This window comes from Hippopotamus amphibius, chromosome 9 (genome assembly GCF_030028045.1).
Source record: "Hippopotamus amphibius kiboko isolate mHipAmp2 chromosome 9, mHipAmp2.hap2, whole genome shotgun sequence".
Taxonomy (NCBI): Eukaryota; Metazoa; Chordata; class Mammalia; order Artiodactyla; family Hippopotamidae; genus Hippopotamus; species Hippopotamus amphibius.
Window position 1 is genome coordinate 12,667,468 of NC_080194.1, and position 14,793 is coordinate 12,682,260.

The window sequence follows — 14,793 nt, forward strand, 5'->3', positions numbered from 1 at the left end:
ATCTGTATTAGTACCTGTAACACTTTTATTTTTCCAGAAAACAAATTTTTCTCTACTCAGGCTTTTAATAAAGTTTATCTTTTCTTTGGAAAAGGCTGTTCCAGTTGCAAATTATTTTCATCTGAAATATTCTGTTGCTGTAGCCTTTTAGAAATCTAACACATACACACACACTTTTTGATCTGTGGGCTACATTGCTCCCAGAGTGATTTTTCTATGACAGATCTGGCTGTCATCCTCCTTAAAAACCTATAATGCCTCTTGTTGTTTACAGATTATAACCTAAACTTATGGGAGTGTTTAAGGCCTTTGTTATTTGACATAGTCCACTCTAGCCAAATAGACCTCTGCAAGCATACCACTTGTGTTTTTTTGTTCTGTGGCTTAAACTCTTGACCCTGCCTGAAATGCCATGCCCCCCCCTTCTCAACCTGGTAAGATGGGGTTCCGTTAAGACCCCCTCTCCTGAGTCCGATCGGTACCTTTCTCCTTCCTCTGAAGAGTTTATTTACCATATCAGGTAGATTATGCATTTCTTAAATGTAAAGACTGTCTGGTTTATGTTTCCAGTCACCATTTATTCAGCATTTTTTTTGAGTGCCTGCTGTGTGCCAACCTATTAAATGTTGAGGAAACAATAGTGAACAAGACAGATAAGGCCCCTCTCATAAGCTTGCAGTCTAGCTGGCAAAATGGGAAACAAACAAATGCATCATTACAAGAGCTGCTGTGTGCTGTGAAGGAAATTAACCAGTTGGTCTGTTAAGGAATTGATTCAAACTGGAAGGAGCTGCCATATATGACAGACAGCATAGAGCAGTCCTGGCAGAAGGAACAGTGTTTTCAGAAGCTGATTGGACAATAGCATAGCGTGTTGGAGGAGCTGGAAGACTGGTGTTGCAGGAGTTAGGGAGTGATTCACAGGCAGAGAGGCTTGAAAACAGACTGGTGAGATCATGCAGGACCTTGTAAAACAAGGTGAAGAGATCCAATTTTGTTTTAAATGCTTGGTAGTAATCAACATTTTAAACAGAAGTGACATGATCCCTCCATAAATGTTTGTGGAAGTGAACTGAGTTGAATACTGTATTACTCAGGGTTTTTGAGAGAAGCAGAACCAATAATGTGTGTGTGGTTTATTATATTTGCTCATGAATTATGGAGGCTGAGAAGTCCTACAGTCTGGCACATGCAAGCTGCAGACCCAAGAAAGCTGGTAGTATAGTTTGAAGGGCTAAGAGCTGGAGAGCTGATGATGTAGATTCCAGTCTGGGTTTCTGAAGGCCTGAGAACCAGGAGTGCCAAGGGCAGGAAAAGATCAGTGTCTCAACTTAGCAGTCAGGCAGAGAGCAAATTTAACCTTTCTCTGCCTTTTTGTTCAATTCAGGCCCTTAAGGGATTGGATGGTGCCCACCTACATTGGGGAGGGCCAGCTGGCTAACTTAGTCCACCAATTTGAATGCTAATCTTTTCTGGCAACATCTAACAGACACACCAAGAAATAATGTTTAACCAGCTATCTGGGTATCCCTTAGCCCAGGCAAGCTGACACAAATGCCATCGAATTTTATCCACAGAAAAGTTTCCAGTGTACTGCAACTTCTTTCCGGTAGTATATAGCCCAAATTTGTCAAATGTCCTGCCCAATACTAAGTTCTGAAGGTTTGGATTCATATTTGCTGAACTGGATTGGGTTGGATTGAATTAGTCCATTGGGATCATTATGTAATATAAACTGCATGGTTTGAATCTCACTGTGTATCAGAATTACACGGGGCACTTTTTAAATATACATGTGCCTGAGGTACAGATCTAACCCCAAGCCAACTGAGTCAGAAGCTCTAGAACAGTAGTTTTCATCCTTAATGTGAATCAGAAGTCACCTTTGGTGCATATTCCAGAGATTATTTTATGTTGTTTAACTCTTGGGACAGTGAGGGGAAAAGGACCTGAAAAAGAGGGAGTGAACTCTGAATTCACAAAACTGGAAGGATTCCAATGTTTGCAAGTGTTAGTTTGGGCATCTCCTGAGCTTGGCAGAAAAGGATGAGAATAATGTTTCTGTAAAATCTGAAAAAAGAACAAAGGCTAATCAATTACCATCAATTGCTTTTTAATATGCTCCACTCATGGCCTTGACAAATCCCATGTGATTTAAGATTTCCTTAATAGATTAGCTATTGCCCAAGTGAAATCTTTTAATACCTATTTTCTATGACTTGTGATTTCTCTTCTGAAAGGATAGAAATCCGTTTTTTAAAATCTTAAGTTCAGGGCTTCCTAGGTGGCGCAGTGGTTGAGAATCCACCTGCCAATGCAGGGGACACAGGTTCAATCCCTGCTCCAGGAAGATCCCACCTGCCGCGGAGCAACTAAGCCGATGTGCCAGAACTATTGAGCCTGCGCTTTAGAGCCCGTGTGCTGCAACTACTGAAGCTAGAGCCCGTGCTCTGCAAGAAGAGAAGCCACGGCAATGAGGAGCCCGTGCATCACACACCACAAGGAAGACCAGCCCCCACTCACCGCAACTAAAAAGAAAGCCCGCACACAGCAAAAAAGACCCAACATAGCCAATAAAATAAATTAATTAAAAAAAATCTTAAGTTCATTCTTTTTGCAAATTAATTAGTAGGATAGGATTTACAGGATTCGAGCGCTATTGTATTAGAAATCTTTGTATAATAAGAAAATTATTTGTTTCTAACGCCATATTTTTGAGCAACTGATACTAACTTGAATAGCTATGGATGTTGAATCAGAACTGTTGTGACTCTGACACCTTTTATACTGGGCTTTTCCAAGTAGTTGCTATAATTAAAAAGTGGTTTTGGCTATAATATTTCTTTCCGTTAAGAAAAATTTAGAACAAACAAAAGGCCTGTGTATTTAATATCAGGTGTCTCACAGATCTTAAAAAGAAAAAGCACTTAGTTTACACCTGAATAACATTTCTATATGTAGAAATGATTACTGCCCCAATAGTATGTATAGGAAACGGATTTGAAATTAACTCAAATGGTTTATATGTTTTATAGACTTTCGTATGAAAATTACAGTTGTAAACATTTTATGGTTTATTTGTGAACTCAGATAGTTGAGTTCACTATTCACAAGGTAATTGTACTAGCTAACATGTCAAACAGGTTTTAGAAAAGATTGTTTTGCAGTTATAAAGCTAGATAGTGGAAGGAAAGCAAAAGGAATAAAACGAAACTTAACATTGAATATTTTCATCTTTATTTTTAAATTGTTTTCTGGTTTTCTTTTATACTAACCGTGAATTTGGTTACTGCCAGTTGTTGCTATGTCAGTCGAAGACTTAGCCAGCTATCAAGTCATGATCCGCTGTGGAGAAGACATTGCAAAAAATACTGGCTGATATCTGAGTGAGTATTTGGGAAACATGTATTCTTGAAATTTGGCCTTTGCTTCCATTAATGCTAGTCAATCCTGATTCTCTTCTCTAACCCTTGTCTCTTTAACTCCTTTGCTGGCTCTTCTTGTGCCTGCCAATAAATGCAGGTGTTCTCCAACCTGCTGTCCTTGTCTCACTGCTCTTCTCTCTCTGTGAAGTCTCCTGCATGCACTCTTGCAGTTTGTAGAGACTACTCATATGCTTCTAACTCCCAGACCTGAGTGTCCACCCTGACGTTCCCACTGAGCTCCAAATTTGTTTAGACAAGCGTCTGCTGGGCCTTTCCATCGGATGACTCACAGTGTTCACTGAATTCAGTAAATTTTAATAAATATGATAGAATAAAAGTGTGGCTGACAGAAGGTGGGAGTTGGGAAAGGTGAAAGAGAGGGTAGGATTGCTAATGTCTTTTTCTTAGGTTGAGGGGAGTCAGGTAGTGACTGAAGTTGGTAAAGCAAGAAAGAGGTTTAAATATATTATTTAAAACTGCAAGCTACTCAGTAGTACTAAAAATTAATAACAGAGTCTCCAAACATTCGGAGGGGAAGAATGGGGAAGAGAGAATTTTAAGTATTGCTGTATCCTGATCTTTTACTGTGGAGTATCAGTAGATAGATATAAAGTTGATAAATCAAGAACTAGAGGCATAAAAATTTAGAATTATAGAGATAACTTCCAGATATAACTAAAGATATAACTTTCCTTTGAGAGGTTGGACTTAGAATAGGAGACTGCCTAGTTTTTCATCATAAGTTCTTTGGTATGTTTTGGTTTTAATAATATATATATTAATTAGATTAATAAAAAGATACTTCTCTTCCACCCCCCCACCACCACCCTGAAAAACACACACACGTATATACAACACCCTGAATTGTTCTTTTCCCCATTCCTAAACCTGGTCCTCCTGCATTTGTATCTTCATAGCAGTACCATCCATCCCGGCATCCAAGCCAGAAGTGGGAATCATTTTATATCTCTTCTCTCCTTCTCTCCCTACATTCATTCAGTTACCAAGCTCTTCTGATTTTTAGCCCCTGTGTACTTCTTGACTCTCTCTTCTCATTTCCTCTAGCCACCACAGTTTTAGTTCAGTTCGTCATCTCTCCCCAGGACTGCTGCAAAACCCTCCCAACCCATCTCTGTTCTCTAGTGTACACCTCTCCCAAACCAAAACCACAGTTCTGCTCTTTTAATTCCCCTGTTAAAACTCTTCAGTGGCTTTCCATTCCCTACAGGATGAGGTCCAAGCTCATTAGTATGTTACCTTAAGGCCCTTTCTGGCTGCCTTATCCTGTACCACTCTGACTCTTAAATTTATATTTCATTCTTTCTCCCTAGTTAGATTATACATTTTTTGAAGGCAAAAAATATGCCTTATTTTTAATGTCTTCAGTGGTTAAGTAGAGACTAAATGTTTGTGGAATTGTACCAAATAGAAATGATGAATCGTGTGATTCCTTTGATATGCTATATGATTCTCTGGCTAATCCAATGTAGATAAATTAGATTAATATTATTGTATCAAAATAGAAAAACTAAATACATGTTTAAAAATTCTATAATTGGTATGTTTTTAGGAGTAAGTTGAAATTCATAACCCATATACGATTCACATTGTATCTTGTTAAGGATTAGAAAACTTAGAAAAAAATAAGTAGAAAGTAAGAAAATAGGTGACTCATAATCCTACCATGCCAGCAATAACTTATTAAATTTTTGATGTGTGTCACTTTTTGTTATCTAGTCTTCATTTGTAGCTAAAATAAATGAAGACAGACATTACCACAAATTCCCAATAAAGTATGTTGGTAAGTGTCTAAAATATATGCTAATTTCATTTCAAAAGAATTTTAATTTTATTTTTTAAATCTATTTAGGGAAGAGAAAACACAGAAGAACCAGTGTTGGAAATCCCTCTTCATTGATACATACTCTGATGTAGGAAGATATATTGACCATTATGCTGCTATTAAAAAGGCCTGGGATGATCTCAAGAAATATTTGGAACCCAGATGTCCTCGGATGGTTTTATCTCTGAAAGGTATTGGGAATACAGGGTCTCCCTTCCCCCTTTTAGTTACATAGTATAAATAGGTTAAATAACTTTGGATTTCTCTCATCTATGCTACTCTGTGCTAATCCAACATTATCTGTAATTCACCATTCACATTTAGTCAAGGAAATAGAAAGCCTAATTTTCTAAAAGGACCCTGGCTGTAATGCTTGCCCTATTTTTGCGTACCTCAGTACCCACATGATTCTTTATTAGAAGGGAAAGCTGAACTCTTTTTATCCTTACATTTGTTTTACATAAAGAAACTAGTAATGTTATTGCTTAAGGATAACTTGTAATTTCTTTTAAAAGACCTTTTTTTTAAATTGAAAAATTGCCTGCTTTATCACCCTCTTCCCTATTTTCAGTACAAGTGTTTGACAGTCTAGTATTTGGAAAGACCAAATATTACGGACCGGGCCTTTAAGCATGTAAGAGCAGCATAATAGAGTAAGGAAAACTTTCATCCTTGTTTTGACATTTACAGAATAATGAAAGCTAAGATTTGAACTGAGGTATATTTGAGCCCAGAATCTGCTCTCTCTACTATACTATTATTGTCCAGTTTGGGGAAGAAATATTAACAAGCTGTTTCCCATTACTTTTGATTTTTAAATTTATGCCCAAGAAATACATAAATGGATTGCAGATATATTGCTACTTATCTGCTTTAGCCTCCAAGTTTTTTTCAAATTTCTCCACTAAAAGGCATTTTATGTGGTTTGGCTTTGCTAAGCTGAAATTGGGATCACTTCTTCTCAAATGTATTCCTTTTGAACTAAGGTCTCTTTTGAAACAGTATTCCTTTTACATTTCATATTTCTGCTATACCTTTCCATGCAAATATGAATTTCATACAAGTCATGATTGCATGACCAGGTACTTAAAACTGAATTGCTAGGAGGTAGAAGAAAGAATGATTTGGCAGAGAGAGTAGAGCTTTGAAGGAAAGTACCCTTGATTAATATTTTTAATAGCTTTTTTTCTTGGAAGAAAAGAAAAATATTATCTACTTGGTATGTGGGGTTAAATAATTTTAAGAAGAAAATAATTCAGAAAATAGGTATTTGGTAATGATGAGTAAACTAGGTAAAGGTTTGCAATAGCTATTATTTATTCAGCACAAAGCTAGGTACTAAGCTAAGTACTGTATATTATTCCACTTAAGTTGCTAAAATCCTATGAGGTAGGTAGTTACTATTCTCATTTTATAGGTTAGTTACCTGAGGCATAAAAGGCTAAGTAAAACTAAGACTAAGACCCAATGCAGCCAATTAATAAATAATAAATAAATTTTATTAAAAACAAAACAAAAATAAACTAAAGTCCCTTCCAGCTCTGAAGTTTTAAGCCAACACTTAAGGTTGATATGAAAATCAAAGATACATGATCTATGACATTAGACCGATTGGTAGAACACACACCATTGTACACCAGTGTACGTGAAGGCTTCCCCTTCGTGTTTGCCATCACAACGCAAAGGCAGAGCCAGGATTTGAATATGGGGCTGACTCCAGAGCTGTGGTCTGAACAGCTGTTGAAGAGAGAGAGGACCCATCCTATTCTGTTTAGAATGTCTTAGGACTCTTAGCGAGCTAGTCTAATATTAGGATATTTGGAACATGAGGATATAGATATGGTTCTCCTTTGAGGCACAGAGCTACCAGGAAAGGAAGAAACTAAGGATACAAAGCAGCTTCTTCCTTTTTTCTTTTTCTTTCTTTTTTTTTATTTTTTAATTTTTTTTGAGAGGAAGGCACTCAATTGGTATTCCCAGGCTCACTGCTCTGTACTTAGTGGTTGGAGGCGAGGTTGTCAGAGAATTCCTTGACAGCACCTGTTTTACTCCCAGGTGCCAGTTCTGAGGTCTTTGCCATGAGTTGAAATAGGACAAAGGCGCTGATATCTACAAAGCTGGGGATTCTGTTAATGTAGACCTGTGAGTTTTAGGACCGAGCCAGGAACCTAGCTACTTATCTCGGGAGCCATAGTTCCAGACTCAGTTTCAATGGTATAGAGATCACAGATAGGAAGGAAACTTGGAAAGCAAATAGGCATTGGGCTTGGGAAAATTTTTATGAAGTATCTTGAAATTATAGTACATTGGTGTATGTTCTACAGTCTATCTAATAGTATATATCATGCATCTTTGACTTTCATATTAACCTTAAGTGTTGGCTTAAAATTTTAGAGTCAGAAGGGACTTTTATTTTTTTGTTTGTTTTTTTGTTTTGTTTTTAATAAAATTTATTTATTTTTTTTTATTAATTGGCTGCATTGGGTCTTCATTGCTGCGTGAGGGCTTTCTCTAGTTGTGGCAGGCGGGGGCTACTCTTCACTGCAGTGCGTGGGCTTCTCAGTGCGATGGCTTCTGTTGTTGCAGAGGCCAGGCTCTAGACATGCAGGCTCCAGTAGTTGTGGCATGTGGGCTCAATAGTTGTGACTTGCGGGCTCTAGAGCACAGGCTCAGTAGTTGCGGCACATGGGCTTAGTTGCTCTGAGGCATGTAGGATCTTCCCAGACCAGGTTCGAACCTGTTGCCCTGCATTGGCAGGTGGATTCTTAACCACTGTGCCATGAGGGAAGCCCGAAAGGGACTTTTAGAGATCATTTAGACCAGGGATTAGCGAACTTTTTCTTTAAATGACAAGATAGTAAATATTTTAGGCTTTGAGGGACAGATGGCCTCTGTCACAACTATTTAACTCTGCTATTGCAGGCAAGCAGCCATAGACAATACAACAATGAATGGGTATGGCAACGTTCCAAGAAAACTTTATTTACAGAAATAGACAGCAGGCCAGGATTTGAACTGCAGGCTGTAGTTTGTGGACCCCTGATTTATACCAGCCCTTTCATTTTACAGATGAAGGAACTGGCTCAGAGAGTTTAGGTGACTTGTGCAGGGTCCCATAGCTAGTGAGTAACAGCACTCTAATATAGGTTTCTTGGCTCCTAGTAATCTTTTCACTGCTTCACATACAGGTAGGCTGGGGGCAAGGAAAGTAAATGAACACTTATTGAATGCATGTGAAAGCACTTTATTAAGCACGTGAAGCTTGTTTAATCCTCACTGTGATTCTCTCAGGTAGGTGGTATTATCTTCTATTTTGTAGATGAGGAAACTGGATTAAAGAGGTGAAATAACTTGCCAGAGATCACAGTCAGTCTAGTCATCCCTTGGTATCCACAGGAGATTGGTTTCAGGACCTACCGAGGATATCAAAATCTGCAGATGCTCAAGTCCCATAGTTGACCCTTTGTATCCTTGAGTTCAAACATCCGTGGATACAGAAAGCCGGCTGTAATTGGTAGAGCTGAGATTTGACCCTGGTCGGTCTGGCTCCCAAATTCTATTATAGTAGGGTGCCCCTCTAAATATATTTCCTTATATTTATCTTTTGTGATGTTTGCTTGTTGTTATTTTAATTTTTTTCTGTCTTGCTATGTCTTTTCAAGAAATTCTTGGTTTCTTAATGTTACATGTTAAATGTCCAATATGTAGCACTCACTATATAAATATTAGTTGTTTGTTTTCTCATTCAACTTCTGGTTCAAGCAGCTCCCCAGCTTGTTTCTTTTGTACTGACTTTTTAAAAAATAAACTTTCATTTTATAGTACTTTTAGATTACAAGATGGTTGCAAAGATAGTACAGAGAGTTCCTGTACACCCCTCACCCAGTTTCAGTTTCCCTTCAGGTACCAACCCATCATGGGACATTTGTCAAACTAAAGTCTTCACTGGCACATTACAACTAACTAAATTCTAGACTATATTCAGAATTCACCAGATTTTCCATCAATGGAATCCTTTTTTGATTCCTGCATCCAATCCGGAATATCACATTGCATTTAGTTGTCATGTCTCCTTAGTGTCCTCTGGTCTGTGGAAGTTTCCCAGTCTTTCCTTGTCTTTCCCAACCTTGACAGTTTGAAGGAGTACTGCTCAGGTATTTTTCCAAATGTCCCTCAAACTGACTTTGTCTAAAGGCTTACTCAGGATTAGATTGGAGTAATGTGTTTTCAGGTTACCACTGAGGTGAAGTGTCTCATCACATAACTGGGGTATGTGATATCCACAGGCTATCACTAGTGATGTTAACCACCCTATAAAAATGTGCACAGATCATAAGTGTACAACTCAGTCAGTTGTCACAATGTGAACATGCCCATTGTAACACCCTTTGGGTCAAGAAGTAGAATAATTATGTGTACCTAGAACCCTCCGTGTTTCTCAGGGGTAACCACTATCCTGATTGCTAATGCCACTGAGTAGTTTTCTCTCTTTTTGAACTTCATATAATTGGCATGATTAAGTATGTTCTTCATATGAATTATTTCTGTTTCATTTGTGAGATTCAGCAGTGTTGTGTGTAACAGTATTTTGTTCGTTTTCTTACAGTATAAATAATCCATTATATGATTAGACCACAGTTTATACAGTCATTCCACTGTCGATGGATACTTGGGTTGTTTCTAGTCTTTGACTGTTACAAATAATGCTGTAAATCATTTTTGATGTACATATGAACATATTTCTATCAGGTAAATATCTAGGATTGCATTTGTTGGGTGTATAGTGTGCTTATATTAAACTTCAAAAGATACTGTTAATTTTCCAAAGTGGTTTTACCACTTTACGTTCCTACTAACACTTTAATGTTGTCATTCTTTTTATTTTAGCATTTCTAGTGGGTGTGTAGTAGTGATTTTAATTTGCATTTCTTTGAGGATGTAGAATGATAGTTTTATCTCTAGCTTTCTAATCCCTATATGTCATTTCTTTATTTTTCTTGCTTTATTGAACTGGCTAGGGCCTTCAGTGCAGTGTTGGATAGAAATTATAATAGTGAGTATCCTTATGTTTCTGACTGCGGAGGGAAAGCTTTCAACATTTCTCCTTTGCAGGTGATGTTTGCTCTAGGTTTTTAGTGAATACTCTTTAGCATGTTGAAGAAAGTCCCTTCTGATCCTACTTTGGGAAAAGGGTTTTTTGTTTTCGTGTTTTAAATGGATAATTGAATTTTATCAAATGACTTTCCAGCCTTGTCATTATCATATGATTTTTCTACTTCATTCTGTTAATGCTCAGAATTACATTGATTGGTTTTCTGAATGTTAAACCAATTTTGCATTCTTGGAATAAACTGACTTTGGTTGAAATGTATTATCTTTTTTATGTATTGTTGGATTTGATTTGCTAGTATTTGAGGTTTTTACATCTATGCTCATGAGAGAGTTTGGCCTGTAATTTTCCTTTCTTGCAATGTTCTTGTCAGGTATTGGTATCAAGATGATGCTGGCCTTGTAAATGAGTCGGGAAGTGTTGCCTCTTTTTCTGTTCCCTGGAAGAGTTTATGTAAGCTTGGTCTTATTTCTTGTTTAAATGATTAGTAGAGTATACCAGTGAAACCATTCAATCCTGGAGTTTTCACTGTGGGAAGGTTTTAAATTAAGGATTCAATTTCTTTATCAGGTTAAGACTCCTCAGATTTTCTACTTAGTCCCATGTCAGTTTTGATAAGTTGTGTTTTTCTAGGAAGTTGTCTACTTCATCTACATTTTCCGATTTATTGCCATAAAGTTTTTCATAATATCCTCTTATCTTTGTAATGCTTGTTGGATCTGTAGTGATTTCACCTTTCCATTTCTTATATTATTGGTGCTTTCTCTCTGTTATTTTTGATCAGTTTTGCTAGGTAGGGGCTAATCAATTTTATTAGTCTTTTCAAAGAACTGGCTTTTGCCTTTGTCAGTCCTCTGTATATTAATATCTTATTTCTTATTTCATTAATTTCTGTGATTACTTCTCTTGGAGTTTACTGTTACTTTTTTCCTGACTTGAGATGATTACTTAGATCATGGATTTTTCAGCCTTTCTTGTTTTCTTCAAATGCATTTAGGGGTATAAATTTCCCTTTAAACATAGCTTTAACTTCATCCCACAAGTTTTATTATGCTGTATTTTCGTTAACATGCAGTTCAAAGTATTTTGTGATTTCTTCTTTGACCCATGGATTATATAGAAATGTATCACTTGATTTCTAAAAATTGGGGGCTTTTTAGCAATCTTTTTAATGTAATTTATATTTTAATTCCACTATAATTGGATAACATACTCCATATGAGTTCAGTCCTTTGAAATCTATTGTGATTTGGTTTGTGGTCCAGCATATAATTTATCTTGGCAAATGTTCCATGTATACTTGAAAAGAATGTATATTCTGTCATTGTTGCCATTTAGTACTATATATATAATTAGGCAGGACCCTTCTAGAGGTCAGAGAGATTCAAAGCCTGGGTGTCTCTCCTATTGACCATGAATAACCAAACTGCCATGTTATGGAGAGGACTGGGTGATAAGGAATGGCAGGTGGCTTCTAAGAGCAAAGATCCACAGTCCTACAACTGCAAAGAACTGAATTCTGCCAACAACCAGTGAGTTTGGAAGAGAACCCCAAGCAAAAGATGCATAAGATGAGCTTGCAGCCCCAGTTAATACCATGATTTCAGCCTTGTGGGACCTGAGCAGAAGATCCAATTCAGTCATGCCCAGAATTCTGACCTACAGAAACTGAAATATAAATGAGTATTGTTTTAAGCTGCTAATATTGTGGCAGTAGAAAACTAATACACCCATTATGATTTTATATATATATATTTTTTTTTCCATTTTAATTCTGTCATTTAAAAAAATACATTTTGAAGCTGTGTTATTAGATGCACAAAATTATAGTTATAATACCTGTGTAGTGAATTTAACCTTTTGCCGTTACAAAAAGTCCTCCATTACCTCGAATAGTGCTATTTGCCTTAAAGTCTGTTTTGTATGATTTTAGTAGAGCTATTTTAGCTTTCTTTTCTATATCTACATCTTTAAGATGTGCCTCTTGCATATGATTGTGTTTTGTTTTTCATCTGGTCTGTTAGTCTGTCTTTTAATTAGATTATTTAGTCTGTTTATATTTAATATAATTACTAATATATTAGAGTGTAAATATATCATGTTTCTGTTTTTTATCAGTGCCACCTGAGCTGGTGTTCCTTTTTTGCATTCTTCTTGATTATCTTTTATTCCATAGTCCCTTTCCTTTCTTATTTACCTAGCATTTTTAGTGGCTGGCCTAGAGATTAAAACATGTATCTCTGACTTAAAGTATATTGTAAATTAGTATTTTTGCCACTTCCTGAACAATGAAAGAGCCTTATAATACTTTAATTTCAATTATCCCCCTGCTGTCTTTTGTATTATAGTTTTGTGATTTTAGTTTTCAACATATTTTGTATCCTTGAAAACATCATTATTTTACATGTTTGATATTATTTTAGATTTACCTCCATATTTACCTTTTCTGGTTGCACTTTATTTCTTCCTGAATCTTCATGCTTCCATCTGGGATAAGTTTTCTTCTGCATGAAGAATTCCTTTTAGTTTGTTGCTGTTGTTGTTGTTGTTTTTAGTGAAGGACTGCTAATGCTGAATATTTTAAGATTTTTTTTGTCAAAAATATATTTATTTCATCTTTACTTTTGAAGTATATATTCACTGGGTATAGAATTCTAGTCAGCACTTGAAGATACCATTCTTCCAGCTTCTGTTGTTCTGTTAAGAAGCTGTCTTACTGTTGCTCTTCTGAAGATGACCGTGGCTTTTCCCCTCCTCTGGCTGCTTTTAAGATTTCTCTTTGTCTTTGATTTTCAGCAGTTTTCCAGTAATGTGTCTAGATGATGATTTTTCTTTGTAATTATTCTCCATGGGGTTTATAGTGCTTCTTAAATCTATGGTTTGATGTTTTCATCAACTTTGGAAAATTTTCTCAAGCCTATGGTACTGTTGAAAGCTTTGCTCAGCTTCTCAACCTCTCAGCTTCATGTTTGCTTTCAGAAGTGGCAGTTGCCTCAAAGATAAGGTGGCTCCAAAGGCCCAGCTAAACTCTCAGTTTCCCTGTTCCGCTGGACCAATCTACCCCCACCCAACCCTGCCAGTTCTCACTGTCTTTGGGGTTCTCCAGAAGCCTTGAAAGCAATTTTGTTGTCCAGTTTTTCTAGTTCTCAGCAAAACCTTTAGTCCAGCAGCCTGGTGGGCCATTGCTGGGAGTGAATCTCTTCCCTTAGTATATGTAATTACTGCTTTTTAAAAGCTAGAATATATGGCGAGCTTACAAACATGAAAATTAAATTCAAGGTAATGGCCTCCTCACTGTATTTCCCATTAAGAGAGAAGGTTAAAACTCTTGAGCAACGTCCATTTAGAGAACTTCTGGAGAGTATTTTATTTTATTTTATTTATTTAAGTTCTTTATTGGAATATAATTGCTTTACACTGTTGTGCCAGTTTCTGCTGTACAACAAAGTGAATCAGCTGTATTTATACATATATCCCCATATCCCCTCCCTCCCATGACTCCTTCCCACCTTCCCTATCCCAGCCCTCTAAGTCATTACCCATCATCAAGTTGATCTCCCTGTGTTATTCAGCAGCTTCCCACTAGCTGTTTTACATTTGGTAGTGTATATATGTCAATGCTACTCTGGAGAGTTTTTTAAATAGAGAAATTTGATTAGATTAAGAAAAATGAGATATGATCTAAAGTTTGCATTGCACTGTGAAAAAATTATTGTGGATTTCAATGGTTCTTGCAATTCCATATTTTACTTAGTGCCAGTGTTTTCCCCATGGAAAGGAAACTGAGCACTTTCCTTGCTCAATGCTTCAAATGTCAGAGCCAATCTAAAGTGATGTAATGTTTCTCTGAATTTTCAATTCATTTCCCTATATTTCAGCAAGTACATCTTGGACAGAATTCACTCATGCTAAGATTGTTAAATGGGCTAGCAGATAGATTGCACTTCTTCTTAGATTTAAGGCTTATAGTTTCTTCATAATTTGCTTTTTTTGTGTATCTGCAGAGGGTGCTCGAGAGGAAGACCTAGATGCTGTGGAAGCTCAGATCGGCTGCAAGCTTCCTAATGATTATCGATGTTCGTATCGTATCCACAATGGGCAGAAGTTAGTGGTTCCTGGGTAAGATGTTCACTACTTGGGTTATTTTTAATGATACAAGTTAATTTCTAGAATATAAACAAATTGTATTTGTAGTTACTCTTAACAGATCAAAGGAGTGTAAGAATTTCCTCTTGTTGCTTGTAACAATCCAAAAGACAAAATCTATAGCTTGAATTTGATTTTACCAAAATAGATAATGTCTCAAAAACATCATTTCTATCAACACATCTTTATAGTTAAAATCAAGTGTGGTTGGAGGTGGGGGTTACAGGACATGAGAGTACATGTGTATGTGAGTGTAATTTAAAGCTGCT

At 36.7% G+C, this 14,793-nt stretch overlaps 1 protein-coding gene across 1 annotated transcript in view; it reads left to right on the top strand.

The window, feature by feature from the left end:
* FBXO3 (F-box protein 3) overlaps positions 1 to 14,793 on the top strand; it is a 32,367-nt gene that overhangs the window by 1,209 nt on the left and 16,365 nt on the right. The window contains exons 2-4 of the mRNA XM_057748763.1: positions 3,297 to 3,386; positions 5,296 to 5,459; positions 14,383 to 14,497. Coding sequence (XP_057604746.1) covers positions 3,297 to 3,386; positions 5,296 to 5,459; positions 14,383 to 14,497 — 369 coding nt within the window. The remainder of the gene's footprint in view (positions 1 to 3,296; positions 3,387 to 5,295; positions 5,460 to 14,382; positions 14,498 to 14,793) is intronic.